The sequence below is a fragment of the Syngnathus typhle genome, linkage group LG7 (genome assembly GCF_033458585.1).
Source record: "Syngnathus typhle isolate RoL2023-S1 ecotype Sweden linkage group LG7, RoL_Styp_1.0, whole genome shotgun sequence".
In the NCBI taxonomy this organism is placed as follows: Eukaryota; Metazoa; Chordata; class Actinopteri; order Syngnathiformes; family Syngnathidae; genus Syngnathus; species Syngnathus typhle.
The window spans coordinates 6525270-6547796 of record NC_083744.1 but is presented as its reverse complement, the minus strand read 5'-3'; the positions used below and the strand labels follow the sequence as shown (position 1 = coordinate 6547796).

Genomic DNA, 22527 nt, shown 5'->3' with positions numbered 1-22527 from the left:
ATTCTAAGATTAAGAAATTATAGAAGGGTTCACGCTTCAGATAAACATTTCAAAAAAGGGTGTGGTTTCAAAACAGGGTTGGGACAGCTCTTCTAGGGTTCTCAAATGGGGGGGTTAAATAAGGCCAAAAGTGAGACTATAAAGTTTAAAATTGGATAAAGTATTTAAATTCATGTTGGCGTTAAAGGTTCGGGCTTCGTCAGAGGTGGGGGATTCAAAGATTCATTATAATGCAAGAAAGGAAAATAATATATTTTAAAAGGCACAATTTCTAAAGACTGGTATCTAAATACTAAATATGAAAAAACAATCGGCACCAGTCAATCACTCACTAAGCACACGATTTCTATTAAGGATGCAAAAAAATATAAAAAAATGAAATAAAACTTACCGAATCTGTGGATTGTTTGCCAGTGATTAAAGACGGACTTAATACGTCCAACAATTGTTTTTGTTTTTTATTGTCGTCGTGGTAGGCACTTGCAGTGTGCTGCAGCTTTTCATTTCCTGCATGATATAAAATGTTTTACAGGTTTTGTCATAGAAAATGTTTTAGAGGTTTTGTCATAGAAAATGTTTTGCAGGTTTTGACGTATCTACCGGGTAGCTCGCAACAGGTTTCTGTTTACGCCTTGGAAATAGAGGGTTGTGTGGCAGTATATGGCTATTTTATTTATCACTAAAAATACACATTACTATTTCATTTAATCAATTTAAATGCTGATACACGATTGAGTAATAAAGTATGATTCTATGCATAATCAAACATTGGCTTGTTTACACGGTAAATCTGTTTAGAGCTGATTTTGTAGTCCGAGCACGGTTGGACTACATTTCCGCACGATCGTGACGTCACATACGAGCGACACTTTCGTTTGCAAAGTGACCATTTGTTGTGGTTCCTCTTCTTTTTGGAGTTTGCTTTGATTTTTCGAATTTTTGTGCAATGTGACAATCGTCAGAATGGAATTGCCCCGCCTGGGATTTGTGGCCTTGTTATGCATTTGTGCACAGGGTACCTCGCCTCCCAATTTTGTCGTGATCTTCGCTGATGATTTGGGTTTTGGAGATTTGGGGTGTTACGGGCACCCCAGCTCGCTTACACCGAATCTGGACCGCCTTGCTGCCGGTGGACTCCGCTTTACGGACTTTTACTGCACCAGCCCCGTCTGCAGCCCGTCCAGGTCAATGTGATACATCACTAAATGAGATACATTTTTACTTATACTTAACGGGTTTTTGTTCTTCCTCCTCGTCTACATAATGGGGTGTCTAGTCAATATATTTTCATTCATTATTAACTTTATTACATCGTGATTATTATTATTGAATAATTTGGGGCTGTAAAAACTCCCATTTAACATGAGCGTGAATGAGATTGGTTCATTCTGAACTCAGCCACATCCCCAGGGTGTGCACACTTGTGCAACCAGATCTCTCACGTCCTTATTTCACCTCCCCATCATATTTGTTCAATTGAGTTGTACAAAAAAGAAATAATTTATGTCTTTTGTTTGTATCACCAAAACAGTGGTGTGTAGACTTTTATGCACTGTACTAATGTGCACTGTACATATTTTACACACCACTTTGTAATGCTTATTTATTTTCTTATTGATATAAGAGTATGTAAATGTAATCTGACTGTCTTGTTATATACCATTGTGTGTCCAGGGCGTCACTGCTGACAGGACGGTATCAGACCCGCTCTGGTATTTACCCTGGGGTTCTGTATCCTGCTTCTATCGGCGGCCTGCCACACAATGAAACCACCATTGCCGAGGTGCTGAAGCCTCTGGGCTACGCCACGGCTGCTGTAGGGAAGTGGCACCTGGGATTTGGGCAGAACGGAACTTTCCTTCCCACCAAGCAGGGCTTCGACGAGTACCTAGGCATACCGTACTCACATGACATGGTCAGTCTTGCAATTACTCATTGGCTCAAATATAAACACTGTGGTTTATCATGCAATTTATTAATTAGTTAAACAGTCATTTATATTATTGAAGAAAAAAATATTCTAAAAATAGAGTGACTTATTGTCCTTGTTACTTTCCCCCCCTTAGGGCCCGTGTCACAACCTGACCTGCTTCCCTCCAGACATCAAGTGCTTCGGGCAGTGCGACATCGACACTGTTCTAGTCCCCCTGATGCACAATGAAGTCATCAAGGAACAGCCAGTGAACTTCCTGAATCTGGAACGAGCATACAGCGACTTTGCCACCAGCTTCATCACCACCTCGGCCAAGAAAAAGCAACCCTTCTTCCTCTACTATCCGTCCCACGTAGGCAGGCCAATGACATACTGTAGCTTTTTTTTTTTTTTTTACAATGTTTGACTTTTGTTTTTCGGTATGCCCCGCCAGCACACCCATTATCCCCAGTATGCGGGCCAGGAGGCTGCCGGGAAGACGTCAAGAGGCCCATTCGGAGACTCTCTGTTGGAGTTTGACAACACTGTCGGAAAGGTGCTAGCCAGCTTGGAGGAGAACGGAGTGATTCACAATACGCTGGTTTTCTTCACGTCAGACAATGGGTAGTAATAAGATGCCATTTTAAATACGGTCCTAGATACAGTCAACATGTCCATTTAAATTTTACAGCTTTTATAAAAACGTAGAATATGTTTTCATCAGAATGCAAACTTGTTTTCTCAATAAAATACAAATGTATTTCTTGTAAGATTACATCTGTTGTTCTCCAAAGAAAAAGTGGCTTTTCTCATAACATTGCTATCTGATTTTGTTCCTGTAAAATTGCCACGAGTTGCTTCTAGGGGAAAAAAAACAGTTGAAGTCTTCAACAATACTGTTATGGTTTTCTACTACTCCTTCAATGTTGTTTTTGTATCAGGCCTTCGCTGATACGCATGTCCCGAGGTGGTAACGCCGGAGCTCTGAGATGCGGCAAAGGCACCACGTATGAGGGTGGAATGAGGGAGCCCGCCATCGCCTTCTGGCCTGGCACAATTACACCAGGTCTGCTATATTATTTCAATACAATTCACTCTTCTGTACCATATTTTGCTTAGTTCTCCTGTGTGTTGGTTTGTGTGTTCAGGTGTGACACATGAGCTGGCAAGCACTCTGGATATCCTGCCCACCATCGCTAGGCTAGCAGGAGCTAAAACACCACCAGTTGAGCTGGATGGTGTCGATATGACTGAAGTCCTCATCAATCACGGAACGGTAAAACACTTAAAACTACGGCAAGAGAAAAATAATGGTAATCTGACAAGAAGTTGTATTTTATCAAGAAAGGAGAAAACGTTAAAAAAAATAAAAGAGAATAATTGTTTATATTTATTTATATGTATATTTATTTATATTTCATTACATTATTATATGTTTGTATTTTGATCTTTTTTATACTAACATCTCTTAATCGTTTCCTCACGTTTCACCGAAAACAGCTATCATAAGTGGATTAGGCCTTTTCTCACAGTTGAACGAGCATTTCGGAATACTTTGAAAGTTATGTCTTCGTGTAAATGTTTTTACAGAGTAAGAGGGAGGCAATGATGTTCTACCCTACTGATCCCAGTGAAAATTTCGGGCTCTTCGCTCTCCGACTTGGGAAGTACAAGGCGCACTTCTACACACGAGGTGAGCTTTAATATGTTTATAAGTGCTACAAACCTTACCCCCACAACTTTATATACATATATTTACATTGTGTTCCATGCCAACCTCGTTTCAAAATTCTTACAAAAACTAAAAGTAAAGAATAATTGCCACAGACAGTTTTCTAAGACACTAAATAACACATTATCCAAAATGTGCACGTCTTCCAGTAATGACTAACATGTTACTTTTTCCAGTCGAGTATTAAGTAAGTAAAGTAATCAGACTACAGTCAGCCTTCAAATATCACCAAACGCACAGAATGTAGTATTTACTTTGACTTGGCGGTGACATCAGTATTTTACATACTGGTTGGATTTCCACATTTTTTCCTTGCCAGAAGTAATTTTGCACTTGACTTGAATATATTTTATTTAGAATCATTATAATCCTTATATAATTGGCGCTATTGTACATTTTCGCCGATGATATCCTTTAGTCTAGGGTGCCAGCCCTGCCTTTCGTCTACTCAAATTCGTCACTGTTGATCCCATCCACCAGGTTCCACCCTAAGCAGCACGACCCCTGACAAAGAATGTTCAGTGTTCGCCACCCTTACCGCTCACGACCCGCCGCTGCTCTTTGATTTGGAGGCCGACCCCTCAGAGCACTACCCGCTGGGGCCAAGCGGTGAGACTGACATACCGGCGCTGCTGGAGAGAATTAAGAAAGTCAAAAAACAGTTTGAAGCCTCCATGGTGTTCGGAGAGAGTCAGATTGGGAAAGGAAGCGACCCGCAACTGCAGCCTTGCTGCAGTCCACAATGCAGCCCGAAACCTCATTGTTGTCAATGCTGACAAAAATACTGCAAATATTCACAGAGGAGTACTTTTTTTTTTTTTTTTTCTGTGGTGCTTCTCTTGACACTAAAATTGCACAGTTGATATATCGGCAGCATAATAGCTCTCGTGATTCCGTGAAGTTTGGCATAAGTGGCATAACACTAGTGGTATATGAAGGCTCTCTCTAGTGGTGTGATAAAGAATCAATGGGTTATGTCTAAACATCCATATTAGTGACTGAAATCTTTGTTTTAATCAATACAGTGTCATTAAGTACACTTTATCTGTATTTAACCTTTAACTAAAATACAGTTGTATTCAACCTTTTACGATTTATTTGTTTTTTTAAAAAAAATGGACAATTTGGTATGTAACTTCACATTAAATCATTGTTTTTCCTATCCCAATGATGATGTAGGAAATTTGAGAATCAATGGTCTGTGTTATTGTTTATCATTCTGCCAAAAGAGTAATAAAACAATAGCAATATGCTTCTTAAAAATGTGTCTGGATTCTCAGTCATTCAGGTCTCGATAAACTGTATATTTATGGGGAGAGGTTCTATTGTTTTTTTTTAAAGGTTGTGAAAGGACTTGGGCAATAATGCTATTAGGCTAAATATCAGATTGTGACCTCCAGTTGTCTGTCTCCAAAAAACAAAGCCGGAAGTTGTAAAACAATACAACACACATGTAATTTTAAGAGAGAAAAAAGTAAAGATTATGAACAAAGAATTATTTAAGAGCATAAAGTCATTGCACATTGCGAGAATAAAATATTACGCTATGTCCGTACTGTAACACTGAAGACATGATAAACGGTTTCAGACATCAAGCATATATTTTATTCGTAAGACCAAATTCATGACAAAGCAGATTCTATTATTTTCCTCCCTTGAGTTGTACAAGTTTTGAAAGGTAAAAGATATGTTGCTCAGTCACATACTGCACTGTGTTCCTCTAATGTACGTAGTCTACACAAACACCTCAACCCATTAGCAACGTAGCCATGCTATGGCTCATTGCCTTAACCCTCATTGTGTCCTAAAATAATGGCGAAAAATATTGAACCGTCCAATTATTGCAGATAACATACAAGAATGTGTTGTTTATTTCAGGTTGTTGTCTCTTTTGAATCCATGACACACTCCGTAATTGGATAACAGACAAAAAAAAAATGGACACAGCACTACTTGGGAGCCTCTATGGTTATATACACCAGCGAAATGACAGCATTGGGATGGATGGAGATAATAGCCGAGCCCTGCCAAAATTCGGACAATACCATTTTGTCTACTAGTGCGCTGAATTGTGAGAATACTACTACATGGCACCCTCCTGTATAAAAGCTGTTAAATACTCTGCATATTGGAGATTATACGACTGATGCCCACCCTGCCGCCACACCAAAAGCAAGAAATAAAATGTGAGCACGCATGCGACGGTCATGAAGTTTTTTTTGTCCAACTTTGTACCTAAAAGTTTATCCACTTTCATTCAGAATAGAAAGAAACAAGATGTCTTTACGACACGCCAGAACAGTCATTGGAGTGAAGATATGGCTTTTCAGTGGGCTTCTGGGCTGGCTGACAAACAAATAAATGATTGTTACATACCATGGTATTGTCCTACAATCAAGTTTTAGGGCATCACCTAAGAGAAAATAACTCTTCAACCAGAATACAAGTGTGATGTTATAAAAGGAAAAAAGTTGTAATGTCATCAGGGAAAAGTTTTTTTTGTGTGTGTGAACTTCCATACAATCACGAATTAGTTTCAAAATTAGCCGTAATATTAAAGGAAAAAGGTCCTACTTATTTAAGAAAGCATATTATAAGAAAAATATTCTTCTTATCCTTTTTTAATCAGAAAAAAAGTACTAAATACAGGAAAAAGGTTTTAAATTTTGGCGGCAAAACACCTAATTTTAGGAGAAAAGAAGGAAGTTGTAAAAAATCAATTAATCCCAGAACGAAAAATCACAATATTATGGGAAAATTATATATGAGAACATATAATATTACAAAGAAAAGTAACAATATTTTAATCAAGTTGCAACAATAACACTAAAGGCCTTGTAAAATTGTCATAATCTTGCGAGAATATTCTAGTATTCACAGTTCATCCTACACAAATATTTTTTAGGAGGATAAATTTGGATTGTTATACATAAAAAATCCTGCAATCTTACAAGGATAAAAGAAACTACAATCATACTGGAATTAGAAAATCAAAACAAATTCCTTGAAATATTGCGAGGAAGATTTTAACTTCCCCAAACAATCGTATTCTCAAAAAAGTCATGATGTTGCAACAAAATTTTGAAGAAGAAAAAAGAAAAAAAAATGCCTAACGTCTGCTGTCCACAAAAACATGGACTAACCATTGAACATGACATGTGGCCTTTTTATTGTATTATTGTTCGTTTATCTTGCACAATGCGGTACAGTGATACTTTTCAACAATCAACCATACTTTTTCCCTCATAATATTACATCCTTTTACTCAGTCACATCACGACTTTCTGCTTATAAGATTATTTTTGGTCATTATCTGCATTATTCTGATGACTTTTTCTTTTCAGTATAGCACTTAATACAACCTAGTTGTATTATCCAAATTGATGATATTGACGTCATGTTCCTCAGCCACGGCGAGATAACCAACCTTTGTGAGTGTGAATGAGGCGTTGTTTGTACGTCTACTTCCTATATAACTATTTACAGCACACCGTATTGTACGCGACACCAAATTAAGCTCACTGCACTCTCTGCCACTACTCTGCTGCCGTGTGACTACCAGGAGAAACCCAAGTAGCCTGGAACATGAAAACAAATACATATTTACAAACCTTGTTGAGCCGCTCGCCTATGTTCCTGAATACATGACGGTGTGTGCGGTAAATCCTACGAGCCATGCATTGGGAGAGTGACAGGTCGCTAGTAGGTAGATAGGTAAGTAAGTAGGCAGGTGGTTTTCATGTGAGAAGAGGAACTTTCATACAGCCCAGCACTTTTTGTTTATCTCCTAAAAAACGGTCAAAGGAACCATTCCGTTGAAATGGAGAGAAGACGGATTTGCCGTTGAACCGAAGAGCCCAGTCTCAGAGGAGCGAGAAGAAGAAGAAGAAGAAGACAAAGAAGCCCTCTGATGACAAAGTGGATGAACGTACGAGGCGATGCGTCTTACTCCAGATAGATGTCCTCAGTGGGACAGGCGTACTCCACGTGTTCCTGGTAATATTCCTGGAAGGCCCGACTAAGCAAAAGACGCACAATTAAATGTCTTTGCTGCTAACGCATGGACACAGATGAAGAAATAATAAACATAGTTTTTCCAAACGCTTCCCAAAGGACTAGCAATTTTTTTGTTGTTGTTTTTAAGTGGAATTTTTTTTATACTTTACAGTAGTTACTGTAACTTCACTAGTTGAAATGTAGAAAATGTTATAAAGAAATATGTATTTCCTAAGGCTCTTTTATAGCCAAAGTTTGATGGCACCAGAGTATTTCTATTGGGGTTACATCGTTTTTTAATGTAAGACTATTTGCACTCACCCAACACACTCTGCTACCGGTCGCATGGACTCTTGGGAGACAAACACGTGACACGCAAACCTGCTCAGCATGGGGTGCTTTGTGATGAAGCCAAAGTAGCTAGGAAAAAGAAAAGCAAAAATCAGATCGGACATCATCACCCGCACATCATGGGCGAAGGATCTGATCAGTTACCAGTTGTTTTTGGGATGACAACCGCAGAAAGAGATGTTCTTCATTTGGAAGAAGTGGCTGCATCTGTCAAACTGATGACAGAAAGAGAAACAAAGCTTTCTATTAAGTGTACTCACCGCTATTTTAATTCAAAATTGGATTTTGATCTGACGAACCTCATTCCCTGCTGTGTCATACATCACTTTATAACCACTACACGTCAGACTTTTTATTTTACAATCATAATCGAGAGCTTACAAAAAGAAAAAGACACATCTATCATACTATGGAAAGGCATTTGAGAATAAATTCAATAGCCTTGTTCTCCAATGGTCCATGAACTACGTACACTCTTTGTCCCCGCCAGCGAGACAAATCAGCACGCTAGTAGCATGACTATGTCTTACAGACTAAGTCAGAGTCTTCAATGAACATAATGTGTGTGTTTTTTTTTTAAATGTGGGAGTAAAGACAGAGTTACTATATTTCTACCACTTTAAAAATTAGGCATTACTGTACAAGTGTGTTTGTCTCTACGGGCTCTACGTTCTCCTTACCTCATCCAGACAGTCGTATTCATCCTCCAGACTCATGATTAGCTTCACTCCTTGCAAGCTAATCTCCAACTCACACAGGGAGGGGGGTCGCACGTGCACCGTTCGCTTCCTGGACAGTGCAATCTTCCGCAAAGGAGATAATGGCACAAATAAATACGAGAGATAAGATTTTCACAAAAAACTTGGTAAGCCAAGTCGGTTTTTAATGTTTTGCTTACCTTCTGCATAGCAGCGCAAAGGATTCCATTGCCTTGATGTTGAGGAACCTCGACGGACCCCAAGAACTGCACGTCGAATGTCTCTATCCACGCTGGGTTACGTTTCATGGCTGAACAGAATGGGAGTACAAATTTCAAACTGAAATGCGGCTCCTGACACTTTTTTTCGTCCCTAAGCCCGCGATTCTTTTCTTAATTTTTCCCATTTAAACCCAACCCACAAAAGTTAAGTTTTGCCCTCACCCAACATCTCTTTGGCATGCCCGATGACCTCGTGGGCGTAGAAGGCAGGGAATATGCCACGTTCTCCCGTGCGCATGTTGTAACCTCTGTACCAGTAGTCATCCTCCTCTTCCTCCACATACAGAGGGTCATCCACGTCCAGCTCCAGTTCATCTGCATGTCTTGGAATAAACCTACACGGGAAGGAGCAGGGATTACCACAGCACAACAGAGCAATTCCAGACGTCCAATATTGGATGTCACCACTGGAGTGGCAGGTCGGCTGCCAACAATCCCAGCCGGCTTTTGGGGGAGAAGCGGGATATTATACTCTGGATTGGTCAGGAGCCAATCGCAAGACTCATTTAGATAAACAACCATTAGCCATTTGATTAACTAGCAACCATTCCAAAGACTTTCAACAATGTAGTATCTCACCTATACACTGCCCTGTGCGTCTGGTCCCTCTCCTCCCCATTGATGGTGCAGGAGAAAAGTCCAAAGGATTCTGTACCTGCATAAAAATCAGAGAGGAAGCTTGTTTAACCTTTAAAAAAATATATATATATCCTAACCTATAGCAAAAAAAGAAAAATAACCCCAAAATGAAAATTAAAGGCCATCACTGACTAACAAATGACAATGTTCACATAGTTCTACTCCTGTCATCCAGTGACGATTGAAAATGTGTTTAAAAAGTGCGATGTGACTCACTTGATGAGCGTGATGTGCTATTGACGAAGACGTTGAGGAACTTCTTGGAAAACGGGAGGTCCACCTCAGGGGACGAGTCTCCCGAAGAACTAAGCAGTTCTGGCCTCACCCCATCGTCATCACAATAGTAGTCCACCTGACCCGTCCTCAAAGGCTCTTCGTCGCATAAAGTGGAGAGCTCACTGTCGTCGCTTAGGACCGATGTGCACCTAAAAAGATGAGGTCTTTTTAAAGACTGAAATGCTGAAAACTAGCTTCAAGGCATTGTGAGCCAAATTCTTGCAATTGGCTGGCAGCCTATGATTTGTTTAAATTACTGAAGATGCAAATGTTCAATGAAAAACATCTAATAAACAGCAAGAACAAAATTAGCCTTTTGAGAGATTAATATAATTTATACTCCATAAAACTGTTGCCTCGGTCTCCATACCTTCATTGAATGTACTGAATTCGTTAAATTCATACCTTCTCACACTGATTCAAATGTCATGTCTAATGTCAGAGTGTAAACATTCAATAGAAAAGATCTATTAGTACCAAAATCTGCCCTTTTAAGATATTTACAATATCATATGTAGTCTGGGTAACAATATTTCCAAAATTATACTGTTGTAGCATACCTTCTGAGGCTCACTAGTTCCAGAGTTGTGTTCTCATCAACCACAAGCGTGTACTTCATGGAGTCGTAGGCCAGTCCATCGTCTTCACTGGGTGGCTTCGCAGACAGGTCTTTCTCACATAGTGGGAGGTTACGATCTGGACATGGCTGGTCCGGCATGTTGGTGTCGACAGGAGGTGAACCACCAACCTTTGAATCGCTACCCCTGTAGGAACGTCTTCTCAAGTCATCCAAGAATGGGTATGAGTCCCCTTGGTCATCTTCTTCATCATTGTCCGTGGAGTAGGAGAGGTTGAAACAACGGTTGGCTTGAGCAGTCGGTATGTCCAGAGTCAGGCTGTGTTTGACCTCAGTGATTCGTTCAATGGAGGCAGATGAGCGACTTGTCGTTCGGGGCTCTGTCTCTCGTCCTACGTCTTTGTCGCTTCCGATACTCTCGCTAAGGCTCGGAGAGTCCATGTTCTTTCTTCCCCCTAGCATTGTCAAGTCATTATTTGGCTCAACGTTCTCTTCTGGTCTTTTGGTGTTCTTGAAGAGTTGGTCTGTGAAGTTCTTTGCAGTGGTGGGGACTGGAGCGGTGCATGACGAGCAATCTGTGGATTCGCTTGAAATTTGTACACAGTTATCAGGACTCAGTGGTTCGATTATGTCACCGGTGGGGTTACACATATAGAGGCAAGAGTTCATGGCTACACCTTTGTTTGAAGGCTGCACCATAGTCATTCTCTGACTTTCCTCAGCCTTGACCTTTTTGACTTCATACTTCTCTGATCTTATCATTTCTGGCTCCTCATCGGCAAAACTTTCACCATCGCCCATTTCTGAGGATGGTGAGATCGTATCTGACACAGACACCTCCCTCTTGAAGCACTCCTCAGGACAGCTGATTGGGTATGAGCCTTCTGAGATCATCCTGTTGACCAAATTGCTAAGCAGCCAGGGCGAGTCCGAGTTCTCACTCAGGTCGTCCTCACTTTCCGATTCCGAATCCCCTTCACTTGTTTCATCGTAATCATCTGCATCAGGCATAAGTCTGGGTCCCACTGGAAGGTAGAAGGAGCGTTTGAAGCACTCAAGGCTGTGGTCAGGTTCTATCTTGAGCACCATTTGTCTGGACATGCTGTCCTCGCACTGTTGAGGAGGAAGGGTTTCATCTGGGTCAGCCTGGTGCTCGCCAGACAGATCGTCATCCATGTTCTTTAACTCAATCAGAGTTCTGTCATCATTGTACAACTTGGGTGGCAAAATGGGAGAGTCGTCAGGGGATGGGGTGGCGATCGTTGGGGAGAGTAAAGGTGATGGAGAGGGTAGGGGAGAAGCTTCTTTGATTGGGTCAGGTTGGCCCAAAAAGAGAGATGCTTTAAGTCCTACAATACCACTGTCTTGCTCTAACTCAGTATCTGGGTCCAGTTCCTGGTCTGATGTGGGTGAGCTGGCTTCCTCGATGGAGTTGGTGAGATGAGAGGAGCGCCCACTGCTGCTATCACTAGTGAGGTCGAGCTCTGTTTCTGAGATGGACGAGATCATATTCGAGCGCACGGGACCTTCACAAGCAAATTCTATGTCCACTTCTCCATCAAGCTCAGAGTCAGAACCTGGGGAGCTCAGTTCCTTATCTAGGTCTGAAGTCGCATAACCTTGTTGGTTCATGTCTGCTATCCCAGGATCTGATGACGGAGAGTGGGACTCGTGAGCCGGAACCACCGGAGCTACCAAGGCTGCGGAATCTGAATTTTTGCACTGGTCAGGAGCATCTGAGCGACTGGAGGATACAGAGCTGGAGAAGGCTGCCAGCTCGTATGGTTCAATGCATGGGAACTCCACGTACGATAATGGATTCTCCTTGCACACCATATCATATGTCTCCTTCCGCATGAACTCAACTTCAAAGTCTTTGTCGAGCTCGTCGTCAGACAAGGGGGTGTCGGCATCATCGTTGCCTCCCAAAGGAGCAGTAGATGACAAGCAGTGACTGGTTCCATCTGGATCCAAGTCATTCTCGGCTTCCATGCCGGACTCGCTTGTGATTGTGTACGTGTCAGTGGCAAGCCGATTTAAATGTTTGCGGTTGTGGCCGTTGTTGAGGTCATGGTCCACCTCTGTGTCCGAACACTGGGAATGCTCATCAACAGAAGGTACTCTGGTGGTGTGAATTGAAAGGTCAGCCTTTGGTTGAGTGACTTCACCAGGGCAAGGATGGGACTTGAGTTGGCCAAACGAGCCTGACACGATAAGAACAGAGAAAAATAAATGACTTCAAAATAGAATATCGGATGGTGTATGGAATTATGCATAGGTGGTACCATGAGATCAAATGGACACAGTAAGTGGGCATCACCGATGTTGGATGAAATGGGTTCAAAATTAGCTGGGCAGGCCTTTTATTTCTGTTACCGTATTCGAGCCTCTCCCGCCTGTTGCCCTCCATGTCACAGAGGAGGGGCCTGTGAGGGGAATGGGGGTTCCCACCCTCCCCTGCTTGTTTTGCTGGAGTACCTTGACTCTGGGACCCTGGTGACTGGGAAAGCGATGAGGCTGGACATTGGCTTGTCACATGGTTACCATCCTCCAGACATGAGTGAGTTGGAGTCGTACGGCCTGGAGATGAAGTTCAAATATGTGATGGTTGATTAAGACCAATTTCAATTTATAGCCTAAGGCTTTTGCAAAGCAATTTAGAAATATCAATACAAAGTCAAATGAACCTGATATGACAATTAAAGCGGCAATAAATTGGCCATAGCACCTTAGATACCACATTCAGGCCACATTGGATGGCGTAGAAGACATTCAGGGGTCATTTGGGCAAATTCTCAAGTACTAGTGCTGGTACTTCTCTAAATGATGATATTTTGAATGGGACAAAATAGCTGATCATTATCAGGCACAGCCTTTTGAGAATGTTTTGTGTGTCTATTTATGTCAACATGCCTACTCAATATGTTGATTGGTGAAACTGGAAAGGGGGGCTGATTTTTTTGTAACTTTCCATGGGGCAACATGGAGAGAATTTTGGATGCTACTGTTTGTTTGGTATGTTCCCGGGCATGTTGACATTTCCTAAATAACAAATCCTAATCTCACCCTGTGTCGATGGGTTGCGCAAAGAGTCCTGCCAGCTTTCTTTCTTTGGTGATTGACTGCTGTTGTTGTTCAGTGAATCCTAATGACAAAGAAAGAGACAGAAATTCATTAAGATCACGTTACATTCCATAAAATATACAGTAATTAACGCAGGATTCTTAATGCGAACCTGCGACACAGCCGTGGTAAGGTTAAGCGTGGTGGGTCTGCTTTTCAGGGTGCCGAGAATGGGCGACGGGGGAGGTGACGCTGAGGGAGACGGCGGTGCATCGGGGTCCGCCTCCTCGTCTTCATCCTCCTCTTCCTCATCCTCATCTTCGTCGTCAATCATTTCAAACTCTTGAAAGTCATCTTGGAAGGAGCACACTGGGTGGTGCATGTCGTTTTTCTCCAGAATGAGGGAGTCCTGAGTGAGAGAATGGATGGTAACAAGTGAAGACACTCAAGAAACAGTTGGGGAAATGTATGCTTATCTAAGTGCCTTCTTCTTTAACAGCAGGTACTAAAGAAAAAAAATATACGTACTAATCATATATAGTAAATCCCCTCACATTCTCAGAGCTCTGCCAATGACGCATTTACTAAACTAAACAGTTACCATTTACTGAACGGAATGTAGGTGAAAAACAAAGGGTTGATGGCGGATCAATTTGTCACGTCGCTCAGGTTTCACGAGCCTTACGGGAAGGCTCAGCGAATAGACCACACCTTCATCCCCATTTTTGAGTGCCGTCGATTGAGGTTCTGCGGTGTACAACTGCACTGCATCATGTTGCGAGTTATTTCTTATATACATGATACAAGAACTGGTAACCAGGCAGTGGGTACAATAACCAAAAATTGTATGGTACTTCAAAAGGTGTATTCAAGTAGGACAATTATTTAGACTTGTGAAAAGTGAAAAGCAGTAATTCAAATAATTATTTAAGAAGTCACTCAGTAAGTATTGAGTAAAAAAACTGGTGAGTAACTTCTGATTCATTGTTTTTGTAATTAGAACACGAACATCAGTTAGACAAAAATAGAAAACTCAAATATGCTAATTCAGATTTTCTCAGTTGTTTCTTCCATGCTTCACATAAGTAGATCACTGTCAAATCCTTGCCTCCTTGTGGGGTCCGGAGACTTTATGTGCCGTCATGTGACTGCCTGGCTCAGTTTTATTGGCGCAAATGGAGTCAAACGCTAGTGGTTTTCCGTACTATACATCTGCTGGCAACTAATCTAGGATGCATCTTATCTTTTTGTGTGTGACATGACTGGATGGAAGGACGGACGGACGGACGGCTTGATGGGTGATACTCTATGTATCGTGTATGTGACTCAATACTGCAGGGTGAATGTGTCAAGCTCTGTGGTGCAATCTTCCAGAGAGGCATGATTCCTTTCATAACATGACTCATCTACTCTTCAGGGAATCTTACATACACCATAGGACATCGGTAGGCAACTGCAGTCCTCGAGGGTCGGTGTCCTGCATGTTAGTCATAGAAAACATGTAGGTCACCCCCCAGGAGTGAAAAGACAAGCTTTGCTTATACTCTTTTCAAAGGAACTTTGCTGTTCACACGGGTGTTTTTAATAGTGGGAAAATCATGGACATTACATATAGCCCCAATCTGATGAATCGGTGTTTTGAAGACAAAATGCAAGATCACAGTCAATGCTGGATTCCACTTCACAGACAATTGTGGATTTGATGTCTATTTTTGCAAGGTGATTGATCAACTTTAGAGGCTGCATGATGCAGCAGTTTTCTCTGGCTCTCGCACTGCTGTCTTTTTTAATGGACCAATCAAAATCGCTCAGACCACAATCCTGCTGACGCCGGCTTTATGTGCCACGCAAATACACGATCCATTGCGAGGAGAGCAACAAATCCTTGTTCAGACTTGATATTAATGCGTGGTTGCTCGTCAAAATCCTCATTCCCTGTCCCTCCAATAAAAGCCACCATGAGGATATGCGACCAAAACAAATCTTCATGCCTCAGCTGTGTTGTGCCACTGATCCATGGAATGATGATCATAATAACAATAATTGGTTCTGTCAGGATGCATCTGTTTGCACAGCCACCCAAAAAAAAGCAGGACTATAAATAGCAACTGTCCACCCCTAGTTGTCATGCAAAAAACATACTCTACCTCCTCAAAACAGGTTAATGGGATATTATGAAGGAAGCATGACACACACACTTGCCAACTGTGCAATTCTGGCACTGTATGTTTTCTTTAATCAATAACACCTCTCCATGTCATTCACATGTACTCATGCAGGCACGAGACTGCTTCACGGTCAAACAGGTGGATAATTTGACAGTGTTGCAGATATCGCGTAATTGGTTTGGGCTCTTCAAAAGCATCTTGAAAGAGCAGCATCCCTGGGTGGAGATCAGTTAGGAAAAATTGATCATGCATGGAGGCAAGAAGAAGTCAGCACAACCCTTAGATGTCCAATTACCAGAGCCGCAAGGCTAATTTTATGCCTCTACCATGGTCGCAAAAGTTGTTAGATGACAGTTTGAGCATCACTAAAATCAGACAAATCAGACACGTTTCAATTTGTATATTATAATGTTAAAAGTGATCATAAAAATAGTGAGAATTCCTGTACACTGTTGCATAAACTAATGAGACCCAATACAAAGCTACATTGACAAATTCTGACTAACCACTAGTGAACCAAAATATGGACCAGATTGTTTTTAATATTAGCAGTGGTTAACCTTTTTTTTTTTTTATAATTCTACGATAGTCAAGGATGTTAAAACATTGACTGTTGCAAATAAAGTTTTTAAAATTGGGACAATTCAACGATGGGATTAAATATTTCACTCTGTGATCGGATGCCTAAAATAAACCAATTTCCTTCCTTTAGTCATTAAAATACTTTGTTGTCTGTATGATTACACAAGCTACTTTCGAAGGGGCAGACTTGCTCAGATTAAAAACTGAATCCCCGTGCCTAATTGGAATTAATCAAGTCTAGGGATTGGGGTCAAAGCATAATCTCAAGGTTGGAGCTTTCGTCACAAAAATCACAACACAATACAACCGTCACCCTTTGCAGAGTCAGTGGATGGAAGAGCAACTGCCACAAGGGGCAACAAGCAAAAATCCAATTCAAAATGTTGTGTGCCTGACATTTCCCTGTCTCACTTTGGTTGCTCTTATTCCTAAACGAGTCTGATCCAGCTCCTGTCAGCAAGATGAATCCCTCAGGGCTACGATGCATCCTGATTTGTTTTACGGGGAGGCAGTTCAATGCGTCTGACTGCGTGTCACATGTACAATGCATGAGTTGTACATCAGGAAATGAAATCTCCTTCACCTCACCTTTTCGTAGGGATCAGAGTCATAATTGAGACCAATCCCGCAGTCGTCTGTGATCTCAGAGAGATCTTCATCGTCAAACTCCTCCAGGCTGATGTCGTGGGCTGGCCTAACAAATGCAGCAGACACATTACAGTCACCACATGCTAGAGTACATGCAGATTTCATTACTTTTTTTTTTTTTTACAAATTATTCCAGAAGAAAATGAAAATTTGGACCAAAAATCTATTTTACTGTACATAAAAAAAATTAAATATGGACCAAAACTAAATATCAGTCGCAGTATATATTTTGCATTTAAAAAAAACACACACCAATTGCCAAAAATACACAACAAAATAAATTACACAAACATCCAAATAGTGCAAAATTATCCCAAGAATACAGAGCAAAACTACCATAAAATTCACGACAAATAGAAATCCCAGCTACCTTGTCCGAAATAATACTATTCAAATTAAGAATACCGTAATTTTCGGACTACAAGTCGCGGTTTTTTTCATAGTTTGGGTGGGGGGGGCGACTTATACTCAGGAGCGACTTATATACATATGTATGTTTTTTTATTTTATGGCTGGTGCGACTTATACTCCGGTGCGACATATAGTCCGAAAATTACGGTAAATAAAAATACCTCCGAATTTACAAACCAATAATCAATCCTATAATGTCGAGCATCTTTTTACTACTGGATCAGATAGAGAGATATTTTGTATTCTTATGCAAAATAGGTGCTACTTTTTAGGTATGCATGGCTGTTATTTTTTCCCAGTGCATTTCAATGGGGATACAAGAATTCCTCCTGCCACTATTTTTAGCCAATATTAGACATTGCGTAGAAGTTGCAAGCAGAGTCGATCTGCTCGCATCCACAAGTCACAGCAGTTCATAAAGTTGATGCGGCGTGTCATGTTTGCATCGTTCGCCTCAAACTTAACGGCGTCCCAGTGGCTATGGCGTGCATTTCGTTTTCCACAGCAGCTGTCTTAGAATTGTGTCACAAGGAAATGCTGCATTGCAGTGCTTCTAATCGAGGGGAAAGGACACTGCCGCACACTGTGTATGCAAGCAAGCATATGTTGTGCACAATGTCACGGAGCAAATGCTCACGTAAAAGTTGGCAACTTTTTTTATGTCAGTGTATAAAAACAAAGTCAAGAAATAAACTGGCTCTATAGTAATGACCTGATATACCGGAGTTAATATGCATGTGAGCATCTGGGCGTGAGTTGTGGCTAACAGCAGCTCCTTTTGAGTGTTCTCATTTTCTATTTAATTGTTTGTTCCAATGGATAAAGGGCAGAAAATCATCAGCCACTATGGCTCTACCAGACATGACCTTAATTGCTCGATTTTTTGGACTTCAGTCATATTGAACTCAAATTTGTCTGGTAACTCACTGTACAATAAATACAAAATGTGTAAACAGTAAGCATAATTGTCACTTTGCATCTTTGTCACGCGTAGTTGTTCTCTTTTATGCGTCAAAAATATATATACCGCTGAAATATTTCTTGTAGTACTTACTAAATGTCCAGAAGAAGCAAAACATTAATAACAATGTCAACATGCCACAGTGATACAGTTCTTGCATATTCGCTGTACAACATTGCTATTAAAGCACTGGCACAGGCACCGTGCTCCGTGTGTGACACAACACCTTCCAAGTCCTTCCATCAAAACCGGCGAATGATTCAAAGTCTGCCGACCAGCGTGGGCGTCGATTCAGGCTCTGCGGGAAGCGCAAGCTGACTACCAAATGCCTCATCTGGCAAATTATGTGTGAAATCACAGTGTGACTCTTAAAACTGCGAACTAATGCTGAGAGATGCTATTGAAATACATGATTAAGGGTCACATTGCTGGAATTGGTTTGAGCACAAAAAAGTTTTTTGCAAATTGCAAGGGAAAGGTGCTGAAAATAAAAGTCAATATTCACATGGTACCATAATTTGCAAATATCAAATGAACAAAAGAAGGCATTACAGCAAAAGCATAGAACATGCTCCACAATGACATCATTTTTAAAGAGCCATTTATTTAGTGGAGCTCAATTTCACAGGCTTTTCACCCTGCTGACACACGCATGTGCACTTCAATTCATGCCTTTCAAATTAATGAAAGAATCCTTTGTCAAGCTAAGCCTATTATACCAGAGACTGAGAGCATATCGTGTACTACTGTCATCAAATGATCTAATGCTACGACTATTTTTCACTATGTACCCGTTTAAGCATCCCAAAGTCCATTTCTAATTTTGACTTCTTGTCACGACAACGACCTCAAGCAGACTGCAAACCATGATCTATTAACGGTTAACCTTTTTAATTGAAACTGAAGAAGTTCATTTTACAAATTGTAAACTGAACTTTGAATTAGTTTACGACTTTGCGTAGTAAACGAGCTTTCCTTGTACTGATCAAAAAGAAAATTTTGACTTGACTTTCAGTTTTGGCTTTGGACATCATAAAATAATTCTAATCATAAAAACATTCTAATCAAAGAAAAACAATACATGTGCCACAGTATGGAGTTTAAAGTTCCTGCACTGTGAAAGCACCCTGAGTGCACCATGTTGCTCGAGCAGCAAGTGTGTGTTATTCCGCATGTTTCACCATACACGAACTAATATTGCATCCAAAGGATGAAATCAACATTCACGGCCAATCAACATTCACTGGGCCGTGAGGTCACGTGTTGTCGAGTAGCATTGATCTGAGAGCTGTGGAGATAAAGCTGCAGGGGTGAAACTAAATCCCTCAAAAGTGCACAGTGTTGGATAACAAATCCTTTGGGGTTGCTAATGTGATTGCGTGTGCATGTGATATAAGAATACATTTTAATCATTTATGATGCTCTACTTATTTATTGATAATAACAATAATACATATTTTGTTTCTAATTGCTTTTGAGTAGTGTTTCAAGGTCAAAAAGAAGGACTTATTTTTAGATGTGAATTGTTTGGGTTTGACCAGCGTTCTGGTGCTAATACGTTAACGCACGCTGTACGGAAACTGTGAATGTGAAATGACAAGTATCAAAAATCTCATAAAATTACCAAAAAAAAATTACAACTTTAATACACAAAATTTGAGAGCGGTCCGTTGATGTTTTGTGCTCAATGTTAATATTCTTTTAGTACAGTGCTTCTCAATTATTTTCTGTTAGACCCCCCCTAGCAAGAAGAAAACTATTCGCGCCCCCCTCCCCACCGTGACTATCCTAACTTGTCTTGTAAGTCGTAAAATGTTGCACTGTCGCAAACGTGACAGAAGTAACAATGAGAGCGCCACTGCCCCCTGCTGTAGTAAACGCGCAATTACACTTTATTCTAGTACTGCCAAAAAAAAAGCCTGTTCCCCAGGGTCACACGCGCCCCCCCAGGTATAGCACGGCGCCCCCCAAGGGGGGCGCGCCCCACTATTTGAGAAGCACTGTTTTAGTATAAACTGTAGTTCATGTATCCGCTAACTTTATACTCCAACCTATGAATAGTTTGAACATTCACAAAAAAAAAAAAAACGAAATTGGCTGAGATGGACTAATAAACATTTTGAATTGTTCAATATGTGTATCATCAAATTTAAAGCTAGGTGGGAGAGAGAACAAAAAAGCAAGTGGCACAGGTTCGGTGGATTTGGCCAGACAATATAAAAATATAAAATAGCGTAACACAATAAATGTATGTATGAATATATTGTATGTACATTTCTATATTGATTAAAGCAATTCAGATATGCACTATCAAGACTCTGTATCAGCACCATACTTAAAACCAAATACTTGGACTTGGTGCCACAAAACTGTGTGGTTGAACATGCTTAAAACATGCTTTTTTGAGAAAACAAAACCCTGAATAATCTATTATTCTGAAATGCTTATATTTTTATTTTAAAATTATACATTTGTTTTGGAGCATGGTGGTACACTGCTTAGCACGTCCGCCTCACAGTTCTGAGGGTGCAGGTTCGATTCCTTCTCCACCCTCCCTGTGTGGAGTTTGCATGTTCACCCCGTGCCTGTGTGGGTTTCTCAGGATCCTCCGGTTTCCTCCCACATCCCAAAAACATGCTTGGTAGCCCCTAGGTGTGAGTGCAGATGGTTGTTCGTCTCTGTGTGCCCTGCGATTGGCTGGCAACCAGTTCAGGGTGTCCCCCGCCTACTGCCCGATAAGAGCTGGGGTACGCTCCAGCACGCCCGCGACCCCCGTGGGGACAAGCGGTACAGATAATGGATGGATGGACATTTTAACTTACATAGTGCTGTTTTACTGTGCAGTAGTGGTGATTTTAAACTATTCAAAACATCTTTTGACATTATTCTGATTGTTAATGGAAATTGCACGACAATATTTTACATCCTCGTTTATGAAATAGATATTCTGGATCTATATTTTCTTTCCTTAATCACATTTTGAGCTGTGCATCTTTTACAAAACGTATGTATGAAACAAACTGTATTGAATGACTTGATTTGAGCTCTTCTTGGATGTGACTGACTTCTGCAAGAGTCCCTAATGTTGTGGCCATTTTGCTGCATCTCAAAGAGCCGAGCAGCCATTCCATTCTTTTATGGATTTCCGCTCAAGTGTAGAGCCCCGTGGTGATGATGTCTGCATCCCACTCACACTCGTGTGTTTCATGCATCATCACAATCACTTCCCAGCATCAGCCTGCGAGTACAAAGGCTCCAATCAGGATCAGGGCGTGGGCCTCCACAGCACCGCAAGGCCACAGCAGACAACAACACCACACTAGAAAGCATATCCACCACCTTTTGTCGTTGTTTCTAACAGACAAAATGCGCCATTTTACCGCATGTTGCATTGGATTGAGGTGCAAGCAAGCAGGCAGAAAACTTCCCCTCCCTCCCCCCGCGCCACGCAGCATCCAGCGCAATTTCTTACCTGCAGCCCGGGGGAGAGAGGGAGTGGAACGTGTTGAGGGAGAACATCTCAGCCCGGTCCGCCATCTTCTCTGACTCGAGAGCCCACTATATCGTGGAGACGATAACGGAAGGGAAACGGCAGTCCATCCACGGCAAGGGCGTTCGTAGGGGCTTTATTTCTCCTTTTTGCCCCCCACCCCACCCCACTCTCTCCGTCTTGTTCAGTCGTGGATGTTGCGCGTGCAGCAGGAGACGAGCATCCACGCAGAGGGCAGGGAGGAAGGAAGGGGAGCTCCGTCTCGGTTTAAATAATCTGCATGGGAACAAAGGACAGTATTCCGAATTATGATCCAATGTCAGACAAGGTGTCTCCGCTGTGTGGCGAGGATGACGAGGATGGAGAGGTTGAAGATGCTGCGGGGTGACACACGACGGAGGCTCGCAGGCAGCAGTGCGGAGACGGGCGGGGGCAGGATGGGGGACGGATAGCGTCATTTAAACCGAGTGGGATGCACGCAGGGAGTGGAGGGATAGTCCACAAGCAGTGACGTCACCGAAGGAAAGAAAACTCGATTTAAAAAAAAAATCATATCTGAATGTTGTTATTTCCAACAAGCAGTCCAAAGAGAAAAATATTTGTTATTATTGTTTGTCATTATTATTTAAAAAATAATAAGTATTGTTTCACATGAAATGCAGCAATCTCTATCATTGGTTCCATCAACATCCCTAGTAGTAGCAGTAAGAAGTCAGAAATGACCACCAAATAGCAATGTTGA

General features: G+C 41.4%; 2 protein-coding genes across 2 annotated transcripts; one reads left to right on the top strand and one right to left on the bottom strand.

The window, feature by feature from the left end:
* Nucleotides 1-836: 836 nt before the first annotated feature.
* Nucleotides 837-4909, top strand: arsa (arylsulfatase A). Its single transcript, XM_061283972.1, has 8 exons — nucleotides 837-1184; nucleotides 1675-1915; nucleotides 2067-2285; nucleotides 2367-2536; nucleotides 2854-2978; nucleotides 3061-3188; nucleotides 3503-3605; nucleotides 4125-4909. The coding sequence occupies exons 1-8, from the start codon at nucleotides 964-966 to the stop codon at nucleotides 4418-4420; spliced, it is 1503 nt and encodes a 500-aa protein (XP_061139956.1). The 5' UTR covers nucleotides 837-963; the 3' UTR covers nucleotides 4421-4909.
* A 330-nt stretch (nucleotides 4910-5239) lies between these two features.
* On the bottom strand, nucleotides 5240-22236 carry mapk8ip2 (mitogen-activated protein kinase 8 interacting protein 2). The gene is made up of 14 exons (XM_061284284.1): nucleotides 21768-22236; nucleotides 16864-16969; nucleotides 13698-13934; nucleotides 13529-13607; nucleotides 12941-13042; nucleotides 10446-12666; nucleotides 9826-10034; nucleotides 9550-9625; nucleotides 9133-9305; nucleotides 8890-8999; nucleotides 8672-8794; nucleotides 8136-8206; nucleotides 7962-8060; nucleotides 5240-7662 (listed from the first exon to the last, which is right to left on the bottom strand). Exons 1-14 carry the CDS (start codon nucleotides 21830-21832, stop codon nucleotides 7590-7592), a joined length of 3744 nt encoding a protein of 1247 aa, XP_061140268.1. The 5' UTR covers nucleotides 21833-22236; the 3' UTR covers nucleotides 5240-7589.
* Nucleotides 22237-22527: the final 291 nt, after the last annotated feature.

Bases quoted from the DNA above. Each gene is read 5' to 3' on its own strand.
- arsa (XM_061283972.1), top strand. From the start codon at position 964: ATGGAATTGCCCCGCCTGGGATTTGTGGCCTTGTTATGCATTTGTGCA. The intron at 1,916-2,066 runs GTCAGTCTTGCA...TCCCCCCCTTAG, and splicing joins TACCGTACTCACATGACATG to GGCCCGTGTCACAACCTGAC. The intron at 2,537-2,853 runs GTAGTAATAAGA...TTTTTGTATCAG, and splicing joins TTCTTCACGTCAGACAATGG to GCCTTCGCTGATACGCATGT.
- mapk8ip2 (XM_061284284.1), bottom strand. From the start codon at position 21,832: ATGGCGGACCGGGCTGAGATGTTCTCCCTCAACACGTTCCACTCCCTC. The intron at 16,970-21,767 runs GTAAGAAATTGC...TGCATTTGTTAG, and splicing joins CTCTCTCCCCCGGGCTGCAG to GCCAGCCCACGACATCAGCC. The intron at 10,035-10,445 runs GTATGCTACAAC...TCATCTTTTTAG, and splicing joins GAACTAGTGAGCCTCAGAAG to GTGCACATCGGTCCTAAGCG.